We start from the raw sequence: 17,186 nt of genomic DNA, 5'->3' as shown, positions 1-17,186 counted from the left end.
ATTTTCCATTTAAAACCATTGAAAAACAAGTCGATACAAGAGAAAAGCCAAAGTATATCCTATGGAGCCACGAGCAAGAGAGGGAAGAAGAATTTCAAAACAATGCTGTGGCTAACACGTCAGATACACAAGTTTCGCAAATTGAGGAACATGTAAATGAAACAAACCAACTACTAGAAGAAGATGATCAGGAATTGGATGAAGCTGCTATTGCGCTCCCTTCACAAACAGATAACAATCACCAAACGGAGATTGTGAGGCGCAGTGAAAGGGAGCGCAGGCTACCAAGTAAGTTCCTAGATTTTATTATGAATTCAAGGGCAAATTCTGCTGCTGGTATTTTCCCTACAGATCCACCTGATTGTTACAATGATATTCTGAACCGGACGGATTCAGATCTATGGAAGAAAGCTGTTGAGGCCGAACTTGCATCCATGAAGAAAAATTGCGTTTGGGAGATTGTCGATACTCCTTTGAACACAAAACTGTTGCAGTCGAAGTGGATATTCACTATTAAGGAAGATGAACATGGCAACCAAATCAAATACAAGGCTCGTTTGGTTGTGAAGGGATTCTTACAGAAATATGGAATAGATTACACCGAGACATATGCTCCAGTTGCAAAGTTGACCACAGTTCGTGTTTTGTTGGCAGTCGGCGTACATAGAAAGTTCCATTTTCATCAACTTGATGTTAAAACAGCATTTCTCCATGGAGATCTGAATGAAGATATTTATATGGCTGTTCCAGACGGTGTTCCAGCCAGAGAGGGAAAAGCATGTAAGCTTCTTAAGTCAATTTATGGCTTAAAACAGTCTCCCCGATGCTGGAATCAGAAACTTAATGAACATTTGGTCTCTATTGGATTTAAGCGTTCAAGTCATGATAGTTGCTTATATAAAAGATTTGACAAAGATATTTTGTTCCTATTGATATACGTTGACGACCTCCTAATTGTTGGTGAGAAAATCACATCGATAGAGAAACTTAAAAGTGAACTCTCTTCTCGATTTGAAATGTCGGACTCTGGTCCGTTAAGATTTTTTCTGGGTATGAAAATAGATATCGATGATGATGGTTTAAAAATATCTCAAGAAACTAGTATCGACAAAATTCTTCAGAAGTTTGGTATGATAGAATGCAACCCTGTCAAAAGTCCAATGGAGAAAGGCTTGCAACTTCAAGCAAATACAACAAGTGAAAATTGTCAAAAACCATACCGTGAACTTCTCGGAAGCATTATGTATATAATGCTATGTACAAGACCAGACATATGCTATGCAGTCAGTTTTATGGGAAGATACCAACAAAATCCATCTGACATACATTGGCAACATCTGAAAAGAATAGTACGATATTTAAAAGGTACAAAGAACTTAAAACTAAAAATTAGATGTGACAATGATCAACCAATTATTGGATTTGCTGATGCAGACTGGGCATCTGATATAGTAGACAGGAAGTCTGTAAGTGGATATGTGTTTAAGGTCTATGGAAGTACAGTGTCCTGGTGTAGCAAGAAACAAACAACTGTAGCTACCTCTTCAAGCGAAGCTGAATATATAGCCTTAAGTTCAGCTACAACAGAAGGTATATGGCTAAGAGGTTTATTGCAAGATTTAAAAGAGATCCAAGACGAACCAACTTGTATTTTTGAAGACAATAGAGGATGCATTGGCATGGCCCACAATTTAGAAAGCAAACGAGCAAAACACATCGATATAAAACATCATTTTGTAAGAGACAGTATTGAAAAAAAATTAATAAAAGTTGAATCAATCGGGACAAAAGAACAACAAGCTGACATCTTTACTAAAGCGATGGATCCTGTACATTTCTTGAATTTGAGAACAAAACTTAATTTGACAGAATAAAGGCTCGATTGAGAGAGGGTGTAGAAACTCAAGCAATCGATTTCTTAAAAGTAATCAAATTAAATTTTATAAATTTTCATTCCGATTCTAAACTTTGTGAGAATAAGTTCTTATAATAAATTCTTACTTATTGTTATTTTTGTTCGAAGCCAAAAGCATTTTAATTACAATACAAACTTATAGGGCTTGGCTATACGCATACTTGTGCAAAAAATTGAAGTGATTGATTGATTTTTGACTGAATAATGGAAGAAACAAGTTTTTAAAATAACCAGTTTTTTGACCGTTTTTAACCGATTTTCATCGTTTTTGATTTTTATCTTTTTTTCTTCAACAGTTAGAGAAATAAAGTATATGGAGCAATGATAGATCATAACCAGGACTAGGTATATGTGTACAAAATTTCAATCATTTTTGTAAACATCATTTTGAGATAACGGTAAAATAAAATTTTCAAATTCAACAGTTTATAAATTTTGATCTAGAGTAGATAGAAATTTGATTAAACTTTTATGAGCATCCTAATACAATTACCTTTCATTTGGTATATCACACATAACGCTACACTAACTACAAGCTACACAATGTTAAATCAAGAAACTTGCGAAAAATCTCAAAACACCAGCTGAGATCTGTTGATCATGAACAGCCACCAGTGTGAGAAGTACCGTAATCTCAGTCTGGATTTTCGACATTTCTTACTCCTCTTGTAAGGCATCTCAGGAATATGATTGAAGCAACATATGAAAGGTAAAACAATAGCTTTCACATGGTATAATATTTTTAATAGGTTGTCATTGAAAAAAATTGATAAAATAGCGTGAGGTCATAAAAATAAATGATTTTTTTTTTTTGCTTTTTTAATGAAATTTGATCGAGTTCAAAAAATTCTAGCTCTTTTTGTAGATGTCTAATAGACCTGATCGATATATATGTTTTGAGCTAAGACAATAAACTTTCAGATGGTATAAAATTTTGTATAGGTTGTTAGGGAAAAAAATGGAATTAATGACATGAGAAGATAAAAGTTCATGTTTTTTTTTTGTTTTTTTTTTATGAAAATGATTGTTTTCAATAAATTATATTTATACTTTATGAGCATTGTAAAAATTTAAAAATGGTTTCATTCTTAAAGAAATACTTGGCTTTTAAATTGCATAATTTTTTTTGTAAGCTTTTAAAATAAAAAAATTAATATAATGACAAAATAAAATATTTGGAACTGATATGAATTATGTTATGAAATTTTGTGATGCAAAATTTTAATTCTGCGAAGAATTCAAATAATAATTTTGGAAATTTTTTTCTTTTAATTCTATATTTACTGTTAAAGTTGTTCAGAAATCTTATGAAAAGAAAGAGGTGACACAAAATTATTGTCAACAATACAAAACTGTAACGATGAAACTAAATTACTTTTAATACAGCTGTGAAAATGAATGTCTGAATGAATGTCACTACCTACGTACCTACCTTTTAATAAAACAATACATTGGTGTCAGAAACGAGGAATAAAACTTATTCAGATAATTTCGTGAATAAAAACAAAACGCGCATGTAAAACAAATACGCAAAATAATTATGCTAAATTTGAGAAAAAAAAAAATGTTAAAATGCTCGTGTTTTAAACAATTAACATGGTTAAAACAGTGGATGAATTAAATTGTATTGAACTTAAAGTGGAATTAAAAAATTCTCCTCCTACTGCTGGCACGAAAAATGACCTCATTATTTAACCCGGTAAAACGATTATTCAAGTAAGAAGGAAAACCTAGGACACCAACTTTTCATTTTTGGGCAAATTTTTTTGTATAATGTATTATTTTTAACGATTTTTCTTATTAAAATTATTAAATTATCCCACGCCTCTTTCCCCCCCAGATACCGCACGCGCTGGGGTCCATTTACACCGAGTATGATGGCACTTGCGGTGGCTAGTCATATCGGCACTTAAATTAGAGTTTTTTGAAGAAAAGAAAAACACGAGATAAGAGCGGGGCTGCTTATTACAAGCAGTTACAAAATGTTAAAAAAGTAAATATCTATATAGGAGCACGCGAAAGCATTCCACTATATAGAAAAAAATTAAAATGAAGTATTAAATAAAAAAAAAAAAAATATTAAAAAAATAAAAAAAAAAGTGTAGAAAAAAACAAAAATTAAATAAAAAAGCATGCTTAAGCACTTGTTAAATCAGTTAAAAAAAGTCCAGTTTCAGTTTCTCTTTTACTATTTACTAATATTAAGGTCCAAGAGAGCTATAAAATACCATATAGGAGGTTTTTTTGTGTGATCTTGCTGTTAGTGCAATCAAAAATATTACAATTTTTATTAACATTCCTTAACATTCTTGTAATAGGTTCATTTTTGCCATAATCAGTTCTATGAAGAGCTTGATGAAATTGCGGGGTCGTTCTGAGAGAGTAGGAACTTACATTAAAACTAATTTGCTCAAGGAGGGTAGAGCTTTCAATTACATTAGACAAAATTTGGTTTATGAAAATAACATCGGCAACTTCGCGACGTTTTACTAGAGATTGTAAATTAATGAGTCGCAACCGTTCCTGATATGGGGGCAAGTTGAAATTGTCAACCCACGGGAGACCTCTTAAGGCAAAACGAAGGAATCTGCGCTGTATTGATTCAATTCTTTTTATGTGGACTTGGTGATACGGAGACCAGACTTGGCTAGCATATTCGAGTAAGGGCCTAACAAAAGTGGTATAAAGTGATTTCGTAACGTAAGGGTCAGAAAACTCTTTAGACCAGCGCTTGACGAAACCTAAAGCAGAATTAGCCCTGGATACTATATTGTCGTAATGGGACCTAAAGTTAAGTTCACTATCACAAATAACACCTAGATCCTTAATAGTTGTTACTCCTAAAACAATACAGTCATTGATATAATAGTCCCGCGGTGGCGGACGGAAACGTTTACGGGAATATGTAATTGCTTGGCATTTATCAACATTAAGATCAAGATTATTTTTCTGACACCAAACGAAAAAATTGTTTAAATCGGCTTGCAGAAGTAGAGCGTCGTTAGACGAAGAAATTGTTCTAAAAATTTTCATATCATCCGCGTAAGTTAAAATTTTGGAGTGCTGAATAACTGATTCTACGTCATTGATTGTCAAAATAAAAATGATAGGGCCTAAATGACTTCCTTGTGGAACGCCCGACTTTGCAATGAATGGGTCTGAAATTGAAGATCTGAATAGGACTTGATATTTACGATCGCGTAGGTATGATTCCATCCATTGAATGAAACCAGTGGAAAATCCGAGGGCTTTCTATTTTTGATGTCGTGCGATTTTCGTAGTACTCACTTAATTGTTAGGTATACCTGTACTGTATTTCCTGTACATTGAATTGATTTTTATATCAACACATTGGATATTTTCTAGGAAATTTACAGCATTTAGGTAATCTCAATAATTTATGGAAGAAGTTTATGGCAAAAAAAAGGAAACAAAAAACTGTTATGGTAGGTTCAATCTTCAATTAATCAACTGTGAAGTATGTAATAAAAAAAAAAAATCTAAGAAGGATACAGGACTTTTCCTGATTGAAATGTAGGATGAAAGCTCGTGATGAAAAACTAAATTCTCTAAAGGACTTAGATATTTTTGAAATATTGTTTCTTTGAATTCCAAATTTGTAGATAAAGGAATTGTTCAGAAGTGGTTTCAACTCAACTACTGCATTGCATTCATAACCTACCAAAAGAAAATTCATAGCAGGGAACATTTCATCAAGAGAAACAATTAAAAAAAGTTAAAACAACAATTATTGTCAAAAAGTTTCCCTTCCCAAAAGAAGAACATTCAAATATTAATTGAACTCAGAAATAATTTCATTATTGAATAAAATGTTTTCTGATTGGACCAAACTACGAAGTTATAAGAAATATTCCTTTATTCTATTTTAACCGCATTTAAACATTGTTTCCCACCATTTTCCCCCAAAAAAGTATAGAAAAATAAAATCACAACAAATATGTATACTCACTTTAAAAGTTTATCATCGCCTTGATTATCCGAATAGTCCGATATATTGGCCATCATATCCGTAGACGTTTCAGCATCCGATGTGGATGATGATTGTGTTGATAGCACCGGAGATATTGCTGTCTCACTATTTGCTGCTCCTGTGGCTGGAGGAGATGTCAAAACTGCCAAAGATCTAACGACTGTCTTGGCCATTGACGATCCTGATGAACACAAAGTTGCTCCACCGGACAGAATGTGAGGTAGTTTTGTTGTTGTTGTTGTTGTGGTCGTACCCGAAGGTGATGTCTCAATTTCAATCAACTGCTGTGGCGGTGGCGGCCTTTTTGAGGTACTTGGCGATACCGCTGGCGGCATCACTGGCCTAGCAGGTGCTGACGTTGTCGTCACTATCACACGATTTGGAGTACCATCAGGATTATTTTCACATTTTATTGTGTTAATTATTTGATTTGGCATAAGTTCTCGTTTAATCTGTTTGATTATAATAATATTTTGCTTCTTCACGTGGGTATTCATTTTTTAGTAGGTATATAAAGCTTTTTTCGTTTTCTTTTTCTATAGTTAAGACATTTAAGACATATATAATTTTTTACTTTAATAAAACACTCTTTGGAGTTATTCTTTTTTTTTTTTTTTTTGTTTTTTGGTAAGCTTACAATTTATTTATTTATACAGAATAAATAAGCATTTTTCTTTTTAATAAGAATATTCAAAATATTGCATTTGTTTAACTTTTCTTAGGTGTATGTTATAACGTTGGCCGCAGTATTTTCAAGGCATGAGTTACATTGCTCTGTGTAATGAGCTGAAAATAAAAAAGAAAACATTTGTTTTATTTATTAATACATATTTTTTTTACAGGTTGTTGTTATAAGTTGCTTAATATTAACTTTAAGCCATTATTAAAAGCTATGCAAAAACTACTGTTATTGAAATTTGGGTAATTTTTTCAAAAAAAATCCTACAAAATCAAAAAGTTCAATATTTTCCTAACAAAATTAAATCTTACTTAAAACATAAAAATGTATGCATTTTCACAAAATTTTATCAATTTTTTTTTTGCATTTTTCTCAAAGTTTTTGAGGTTACGTTAAAAAAAATGTTGGTCTTAAAATATGTATCTTAAATTGACTTTTTTTTGTCAATAAAAAAAAAAAAAATTAATACAAAATTAGAACAAATATGATAATCTAACTCTCGATTAAAAAAATTTTTTTATGTAAAATAATTTAGTATGAAAGTAATTTTAACTGCAAGAACAAGTTAGTACCTACGTAAGACCCAGTCGAATTATTTTTATCTACAATAGTTTACGATTAAAATGGAATACCTCAAAAATAATATTTATGAAAAGTGTCATTCTAAGATACCTATCCTATGTATTAAAAAAAAAAATATTTTATTTAATGTTTGTTTTTATTTACATATAACGAAAAAAAATTTTTGAAAATTATTAAAAAATTATTTTTTCTGTATACAAATTTTCAAAAAAAAAAAAAATGGTATGCACACATTAAAATAAAATTTCAAGAAAACTCATTAATCCCATTTAGGTAATAAAAAAAAAATAATTATCTGTAATATTTAAAATTGACATTTTTCAAAGTTTTCTTAAAAAAAATCTTTTAGATCGGTCAAATGTTTTTCGAGATAATCAGAACTTAAAAAAAAACGGTTTTATGTTTGGTAACGTTAATAACAGTTATGTCAAAAGAAGGAACTTATTTTCAGCTGTACAAATGCACATTACATTTTTATCGTTAGGCCACTTTTGAAAAAAAAACTCTTGTGGTCTGAATAAATTGTTTATCATTTAACCATTAACCATAATATTGTGAGAATTATAAATGTCTTTATAAAAATTAAAAAAAAAAAATTGGTTGTAATCCAATATTCGGGAAAGAGCCTTTTTTGAGTAAAACTAAAAACGCAGTTTTGTTAGCATTTCTTACACCATTACTTATACCTATTGAATTTAATCAAAATCGTTTGGTCCGTTTTCGAAAAAAAACTACAACTATCTACTCAACAAATTTGAAGGGGAGCGGTATGTACAATTTCTAAAATAGATAATACAAAAAATTCAACCTCGGAAATTACGAAAAAATTATCCGTACCAAAATTCAGGAAAACTCGTCCACCCGTGGAGACTGTAGCATGTAGTTTCATGTACAGATGGACACACAGACGCACCGTGTTTTGATGAAAACGTTCAATTTATTTCTTGACACAAACCAATACTCGTCGTATAGAGAGCAAGTAAGAAAACACATTGCAATCAATATTTTTCATTCATCATTAATTTTTTTTTTTTTTTGAAAAATCCAAAATTTTGAATGTTGAAAATTTTGAAATTCATTTGAAATTGAGTTATATTTGATCAAGATCTTTCATAAATAAATTCGTCAAAACCATTTTATTCATATGGAACCATGTCAGAAGTAAACATAAAAATGGTTCTACAGTTAATTATGATTTTTGAAAAAAGAAAAATAGAAAAAATTTCATTAAGATACATTTTTTTTTTTTTTAATAATAAAAATCGTTGAAGAAGTTTTTGAGAAAATTAAACTTCTCCAAAATTTTCAATTTTTTTAAAATTATAAGACCAAAACCGTGAAGATGGAAAATTTGAGTTCCAGACAACGTTTATTAAATTAAAACAACATTAAATTAGAAGATTTTGGATTTCAGCATTTTCCAGTACAGCATTATCCTTGCAGTAGTTATTAATTTATATCCGACCTATTTGGGGTCGGAAGACCGAACATTGAAATCCAGAATGCTGGCATTACCATTTCGGGATTTTGCGATTTCAGGATTTGAGAATTCAGGATTTTAGGTTTAAGTGATTTTAGGTTTTCGGGATTCTGGTTTTTGGAATTCTGGGCTTTCGGGATTCTATGTTTTTTTGTATTTTGGATTTTCGGGATTTTTAGTTTTCATTATTTTAGTTTTTAAATTTTAAACATGACCCCTTTTATAAGAAAGTCCCGAAATTCTGTATCAAAAAAAAACATAATCCCAAAACCATAATAACGAAAACCCTAAAATCTCGAAAACCTGAAATCCCAAAAACACAAAATCCTTTTCCCACTTTTAATACAAATAACTTTTACTAAAGCTTTATGAATCTTATTTATAGGTAGCCCTAAAGTAAAGGATTATTGGTACGTGCTTTCGGTTTTTGTTGGGCGTCAAGTAATTCAAAAACACTATTGTTTTGAGACTATCTAAGAGTTTTCAGCTATTCTATCACAACTCCTGAATTACTCAGCATAATTTGACAAATGAGGTATCTTCAAAAGCGTCTTGCTAAATTGCTAGTTTATTTATATGTTTAGACAGAGCCCCTAAAAGCAAAAGTCAAAAATTGAAAACTATTATTCCGAAATTATAACCACAAAAATAAATCCATCAAAATATTTAAGGGTAAACAATGCTATAGATGAATTCATGGAACTAGCACTCAAACGCAAAATATTCTATTAATAAGATTCTAGAAAATTTTGTGAAAATTTAGGGAGTCCTTAATATAGCAAAGCGATTTAGCAGCTATTTTTAGTTTTCCAGAGAATTTTTCGACTTGATGATGATAGACTGTAGGTCTGCTAGATATAACATTTTAATTTCAATACCTTTGTATCTAACTACCTTCTGACAGTCAATACTTAGTAAATTTTTCTATCGGAGGAAGCTTAAATTATCAACAAGTGCTTGCATTATTGTGTTGTTATTTTCATTGTTTAATTTTAATCGAAGCCCTTTAGGGCTTGAAATAACCACCCACAATGCCTTAATATTTAATTTAGGTCATTCAAGTAAATGAAATGAAAATGAAACAGTCCATCCCTAAATTTTACGACATAAAATCATAATTTTTAGTGTATAAGCCCATAAAGCACAAAAGCTTATAGAATAATACAAAGTAAATGAAAAATGAGGGTAAAAGCTCGCTTTTTAAGAGAAAAGAGTAGAGAACCCATCATAAATAAAGAGAATAAAGAATCCGGAAGGCCGAAAAATTTAATCTATTTTAGAGAAAAACAATACGTACAGAAAAAAAAAATAATAAAACGACACATAAAACAACGAAAAACGGCTGATAATTATGTTTAACGCGTCCTTGAATGTTTTAAAATTGTGTTAGTGTCTTTTGTTTTTACTGTTTTTTTGTTTTATGTTTTCTATCAACTTTTACATACAAAGTTTTTGAGTTTTGATTGAAAAGCGTAAAAAACTTTTGCGTGAGATTAAAGACAAAAAAGGGGTGGTAAAATAGTTTTTTTTTTTTTTGCATCATTTTTTTTTTTATTTTAATTGAAGAAGACTGAATACAAAAAGTTCTATCAAGTGGATTAATATTAAATGCGCAACTAAGATTTCTTTCATAGTAAAGATTAAATATTTATTTGAATACAATTACATCGCACATCTGGGGTCGGTTTCACATCAACTAAATTAATTAGTAGTAGTAGTATTTTTATTTTGCATAAATCAGTATAATAGGTGTTGTAACCGCACATTTTACAATACAGTGATTTGACAATTATGTCTTACATCTGAAATATTATTTAATAGTTTAAACAAAAAATATTTGGGCAACGAAATACTTGAAGGAAAAGCAAAGAAAAACCTTCAATTTAAATTATAAAAAAAGAAAAAATGACTAGAATTTGATTCAGTTGTGTTTAACAAACATTTTTAAATAGAATTGAATTCTTGGATAAAAAAGTATAATATAAATAAATATTATGCATAAATTAGTTAACAAATATATATATATATTTAACACAAAAGTGAATATACAAATGTATAAATAAATAAAAACAAATTAATGATTAAATAAATAAAAAGAAAATAAATAAATAAATTAATTAATCAATAAATAAGTAAATTAATAAATCAATAAATTAATAAATTTATAAATAAATAAATAAATAAATAAATAAATATGTAAATAAATAATAAATAAATAAATTAATGTAAATAGAAAAAAAAGTAAATATAAATAGATAAATAAATAAGTACATAAATTAATGAATAAATAAATAGGTAGATAAATAAATACAAAAAATTAATAAATTAACAAAACAAGAGAAAAAATAGAGAAACAAAATGAGAGATTAATAAATAAGAATTTATATGTACAGTGACAAAAAAAGAAAAAAAAAAAGAACAAAAAAAAATATAAATAGATAGGTAACTGAACAAATATTTATCACAGATTGATTTGGTTTATAAGAGGGTTATCAGATGAACTACATCTAAACGCAAAGTTTGCTTCTAGCTTTTGAATTCGTTCAGAGATCAATTCAACATTCGTTTCTTGATGAAGGTCACAAGTGGAGTAACGGAATGGTAGATTAAGCATCATTTTTAATAATTTATTTTGTGAAACTTGGAGTTTTTTAATGTGACATAGTGCAGCCCTTCCCCAAACAGGACTTCCATATAATAAAATTGACTGAAATATCACTTTCATTATGATCACTTTATTCTCAATTGTTAGAGCAGATCTTCGATTTATAAAAGGGTAAAGCAATTTGATAGCTATATTTACTTTCTTTATAGTACAATTAATATGGTGGTTAAATGTAAGTTTGGTGTCAAGATGTATACCTAGATATTTAACAGAATTTTCCCAAGCTATGTCTATTCCATTTATCTGAATAAATTGGTTGCTGGGGAGATAACAAGACTTTCTTTTCCTTGAGAAAAAGATAGCTTGAAATTTATCAGCATTTAACTTAATTTTCCATTTGTTATAATAATTGCTTAATATTTCAACAGCTTGAACTAAATTACTCTCAATGTTGAGAGCAAGTTCATCTGAAGAATATATTGCTGTGTCGTCTGCAAAAATGGCAAATTCACAGAGTGGAATGGTTGGGATGTCTGAAGTATATAAATTATATAACAGAGGGCCCAAAACAGAGCCTTGGGGGACACCAACATTGAACGTAAATAAGGACGAAATACCACTGTTGACATGAACACTAAAACATCGATCGGAAAGAAAACTTTGAACAATTTTGCAAAGATATAATGGAACTTTAAATTTAATCATTTTATAAATTATTCCTTTATGCCATACTGAGTCAAAAGCCTTCTCAATATCTAAAAGTATCATACCCGTCGATTTACCTTGGGTTCGTTTACTTTTGACATGCTGACAGATTCTTTTCACCTGATGAGACGTAGAGTGAAATCTCCGAAAACCAAATTGTTGATCGGGGAATATTTTTTCATCGGAAATATATTTTAGCATTTTTTCTTTAAGAATCTTCTCGTAAATTTTGCTTAAACTACTTAGAAGGCTAATTGGTCTATATCCGCTAGCTAAATCGGGAGGTTTTCCGGCCTTACAAATTGGAATGATTTTAGCTGTTTTCCATTTAATTGGAAAGTATTGCATTTTCAAACATGCATTTATTATGAATGTAAGGAACTGAATGCCTTCTTTCGAGAGATGTTTGATATAAGTGTTTTTGATGTTGTCTAGCCCATCTGTTTTTTTAAGTTTTAAATCATTGATAATGATGTTGATATCTTTAGTTGAAACAAATGCATTTGAAGGTGTTAATAAATTTAAATTATTAAAATTGTCGATTTTTGAACCAACTAATGCGTTTGTTTCATTATCACCTAAATGTTCTGAGACCCTATGATTCTTTAAAAAGTGCTCAGCGAACACATTAGCTTTATCCTCGTTAGAACATATAATCTCATTATTTTCCCTGAGGAATGGAATTTTTCTATTTTTATTTTTTGTAATTTTAACAATATTCCAGAAGGGCTTTCCATTCTTATCAAGCGTACTCAATTTGTTGTTCCATTCATTGTTTCGAAGATGTAAAATTTCTCTCGAAATTAATTGATTGAATTGAGAAACCATGTTTTTCGAAAAAGGCTGACGGTATCTTTGCCAATTCCTTCTATGAATATTTCTCAGTTTTATCATTTCCAAAACATGAGCAGGAAGCGTTTTGTTTAGAAAACCATCTTGTATAAGTTTTTTGGGAACACATTTTTCTACGGACGATAAAATACCTTGGGTAAAGCTTTGTACAGCGCAGTCTACATCATCAAGAGAAGATATTTTGTTCAAATCCATAGATACATTTTGAAGTTCAGCATTCATGGTTGTTTGAAATAATTTCCAGTTTGCTTTATGAAATTGTTGTACATATTGCACTTTTTTTACACCCGACCAAGGGAGACGACAAAGAACAGGGTTGTGATCGGAACTCAACGCATTTACAGAAATTGGGTTAACTAATTGACAAGACATATTAGTAATAAACAAATCAAGGACGGATGGAGATCCATGGGAACCAGCGGGAAAAAAAGTGGGACCAGGAGGGAAAAGGATATTAATAGGAAAGAAATGTGGAAATTGGGTTAGTAAATTCCCCCAACAATTTGCCCTAATACATCCCCAATCTTTATGTCGACAATTTAGATCGCCACCTAGCAAGAATTCACCATGAGTGGAGAAAAGCTGCCTTAAGTCACGCTTAAAAATATTTCTTTTTAGATCCGATGAAGTTCCACCAGGAAAGTAGACACAATAAATCTTAACTTCATTTCCGTTCAAAAGCTTAACCGATATCCCTATATTCTCTATCAAACGTGTTCTTATGACAGGTAAGAGTGAATGCTGGATTGATCTCTTCACGAAAATAGCTACGCCACCACCCCTTTGATCAGACCTATCTACTCGATAGCACTGAAAATCAGAAGAAGGAAGTGTATCTACATTTGTTAGCCATGTTTCAGTTACTAATGCAACGTCTACTTTTTGGCTATTTAAAAAATTCAAAAATTCAAAATATTTGTTCCTTATTGACTTAGAATTCCAAGTTATAATATTTAAATTATTCAAAATGTTATTTGCCATTGGAATAAAGAAACTTACAAGCTAAATGTGCGATTACATTAAATTGTTCAATTTTGTTTTTACAAACAGATAAATTAGTGATCATTTCCATACAAAGGCTGTTGAGTTCTTCCATCGAAAATAAGGTTGTGTTGTTGTTGTTAGATGTACTTGATGGTGTTGCACTTGTGTTGACAAGGGTTGGTGAAGTTGGTGAAATTGGACTACAGGTAGGCAGAGAGCTTTTTTGCAATGATCTTGTTGTGTGAAGAGATTGAGATCTGATTACTGCAGGTTGTTGGCTCTCAGTAATTACTCTTTTTCTTGGAGTGGGAAGCAATGGAAAATTGTTCATTGAACCATATAAAACCGGTTCTTGTGAAGGAACTTGCGTAGGTGTAGGTACGGAGAAAGAAATTCTTTGGTGATTGTTTAATCGGAGAGATTTTTTCTCTTTAATTTGCAAGTATGTGGCTCTGCTTGCACAAGTCATATCGGTGGCCTTATGATTCCCATTACAGTTTGCACATTTGTGTGCCGAGATGTTGTCACAGTCGGATGTTTTATGTGAACCAGCACAGATCGCACAGTAGGTTTTAATGTGGCAATTGCGCTCCCCATGACCAAACATTTGGCAATTGTGACATTGGGTCAACTTGCCTTTGAGTTTTTTTTGATAACTCCAAGTGACTTGGGTGTAAAATAAAGATTTAAAGTTTTTTTTTAAGTCATTCAATTTCACGGAACCGTTTTCAAAAGATATTATGTACAGATTGTCACTATAGTGTTCATAGTTCTTAACAATTTTTTTTACTTCGATGCACTTAAGATCGCGTCGAATAAGTTCATTTTTAAGATCATGTGATTCGATATTATCCAAACCAAACAGAACAACTTTAAATGCTTTGACACTTCTCAAATCATGTGAAAAGAATTGACAGTTTTGATCATTTAAATGTTTAAGAACAGCATTAAATGATTCAAGTGATGCACAAATAATTTTAATTCCGATGGATAGTTTTTTAATGGAATAATCGATAATTTTAAGTTGTTTCATGAATCCATGCACAAATTCAGGGTTTTTTTGCAACAATTTAATTGGGGGCACATACACTTTTTTTTCAACAAATGGTAAAGATTCGTCCATTTCTTCAGTATTGTCAGTGTCCGGGTGACATTGAAGAGGAAAAAAAGAATTGTTGGAAAGACGACTTGTACCTGCCATTGCAGTACGAAGTTTTTTATCCAAGGACAATTTCTTGCCCTCGGATTCTGGCGATCGATCGCGTTTAGTTATGTTTAGGCTTATTGAGAACTTTTCAGAGAAAACACGTTATGCGTCAACGAAAGCTTCACCTAGACTGAACTAAATTAATTACTTTAACGAGTTTCTTGGGTTTTAGAAAATACTTTGTGGAGACAAAAAGGACCCACTTTCTGACATCTTTGATATAACTGATGAAATGATGACCAATGGAATGGTTATCTTTCAGGACTAGGTTTGAAGACCTATTAGTCTAAGGGCCAGTGCCATAAAAGGTTACGTAATTTTATAACAAAAATTTTACGATTTTGATATTCTTTTAATGGGGAAAAGCAGAATACTGAGTTAAGAAAAGGTTTGTTGATAACTATTAATTTTAGATTTTTTTTATTTGCCAAAGGTTCCAAGTCTGGTAGACCGCTGGTGTGGGAGTGGGGTTTAGGGACCCCTAAAGGGGGAAAGCCAATATACTGAATTTGTGAAATTTTAAGAATTTTTGTATTCTTCTTAGGCCTCTTAATAAATTTCTGGAGGCCTGCAGGGAGCCAGGTTTGAGTGTGGAGTCGAAGGACCCCCATAGGGTCCCAAAAAAGGAAAATAAAAAAAATGAATTAAGCAGAGTCTATTGTTAACAAATAATTAAAGAATTTTTGTATTATCGTAAGGCCTCTTATTGAAAATCCAGAGATCAACTAGGGTCTATGTGAGAGTGTGAAGTCCAGGGACCCTCAAAAGGTAAAAATCAAAATACTGAATTTAGCAGACTTTAATGTTAGGAAACAGTTCATGACTTTTTGTTAGCTCTTAATGCCCCTTACTGAAGTTTAAGAGGTCTTCAAGCCACCAAGTGTGGGTGTGGGGCTAGCAATGTTCATTGATAAAGATAATTTAAGGCCTTTTGTACTCTCCGTAGACCTCTTGTTTAAATTTCTAAAGTCTAGGGGGTTCAAGGACTCCAAAAGGGAGAAACTCAATACATCGAATTAACTTTAATGGTTAAAATTAATTTAAGATTTTCTTTTCTACTAAGACCTCTTAGCTCGTAGGGTCGATGGACCTCAAAGAGAGAAATCATAGTTCAAAACTTTTTCATTCTCCTAAGGCTTCTTATTCAAGATCTTCCAGTTTTCATTTAGGAGGTGGGGTTCAAAAATTTTCAAAGGACCCTAATGGGGGAAAACCAAATACTGCTCTAAGCAGTTAGTTCTAGACTTGTCTTATTCTCTTAAGACCTCTTATTAATGTTCTAAAGTCTACAAGACGACAAGTAGTGAAGGGACCCCCACAGGGCAGCGAAGAGGTGAAGCAATATACTGGATTTTCTTTAATTGGCCTCTATCTGGGAATAAAGAACGAAACGAACACAAAATCTGCAATGCAATGCAAAACTTGCAAAAGAATGCAAAAAATGCAAAAGACTCCAAAAACGGTAAAGAATTCAAAGAACGCAAAAGAACCCGAGAGTATTAAAAAAAAAACATGCAAAGAATGCAGAAATTGCAAAAAAAAAAATGCAATCGATAGCAAAATATGCAAAGCAGTGCAAAGTAATGCAAATAAATGCAAAACATTTGTGGAATGCAAGGAATGCAAAAAATGCAAAGAATGCATTCAAAATGCAAAAGAATTACATGTTATCAAATAATCCAAATGATAGGCAAAGTAATGCAAAAGAATGCGAACAAGTTTAAAGAATAAAAAATAATGCAAAAAATGCAAGAATGCAAAAATTGTAATAGAAAAAAAAAACGAATGCATGAAAATACAAACAATGCAAAAGGCTGAAACAGAAACTGCAAAGAATACAAAAATTCAAAATTTGCAAAATAATGCTAACGAATGCAAAAGCATACAAAAAAAGATGCAAAGAATGCATTAAAAGTGCAAAAGAATTAAAAGTTATCAAGAAATACAAAAGAGTGCAATGCTATGCAAAATAATGCGAAAGGCCTTAAAAATGCAAAGTAATGCAAAAAAAATGCAAAAGAATCCAAAAAATGGGAGAATGCAAAAATTTTAAAAGAAAGCAAACGAATGCAAAAGAGGAATGCAAAAAAAATGCAAAGTAATGCAAAAGAATGCGAAAGGGTTTAATGAATGCAAAGTGATGCAAAAAAGGCAAAAGATTCCAAAAAATGCATGAATGCAAAGAT

At 31.0% G+C, this 17,186-nt stretch overlaps 1 protein-coding gene across 3 annotated transcripts in view; it reads right to left on the bottom strand.

The window, feature by feature from the left end:
- LOC129911561 (neuronal PAS domain-containing protein 2-like) overlaps nt 1–17,186 on the bottom strand; it is a 197,322-nt gene that overhangs the window by 154,562 nt on the left and 25,574 nt on the right. For all 3 annotated transcript variants that reach the window (XM_055989391.1, XM_055989390.1, XM_055989392.1), the window contains one exon: nt 5,886–6,692. In XM_055989391.1, the coding sequence (XP_055845366.1) occupies nt 5,886–6,403 (518 nt within the window). In that variant the 5' untranslated portion in view covers nt 6,404–6,692. The remainder of the gene's footprint in view (nt 1–5,885; nt 6,693–17,186) is intronic.

Source organism: Episyrphus balteatus, chromosome 2 (genome assembly GCF_945859705.1).
Source record: "Episyrphus balteatus chromosome 2, idEpiBalt1.1, whole genome shotgun sequence".
In the NCBI taxonomy this organism is placed as follows: domain Eukaryota; kingdom Metazoa; phylum Arthropoda; class Insecta; order Diptera; family Syrphidae; genus Episyrphus; species Episyrphus balteatus.
The sequence above is the reverse complement of the archived record's forward strand: the minus strand, read 5'-3'. Positions and strand labels throughout refer to the sequence as shown.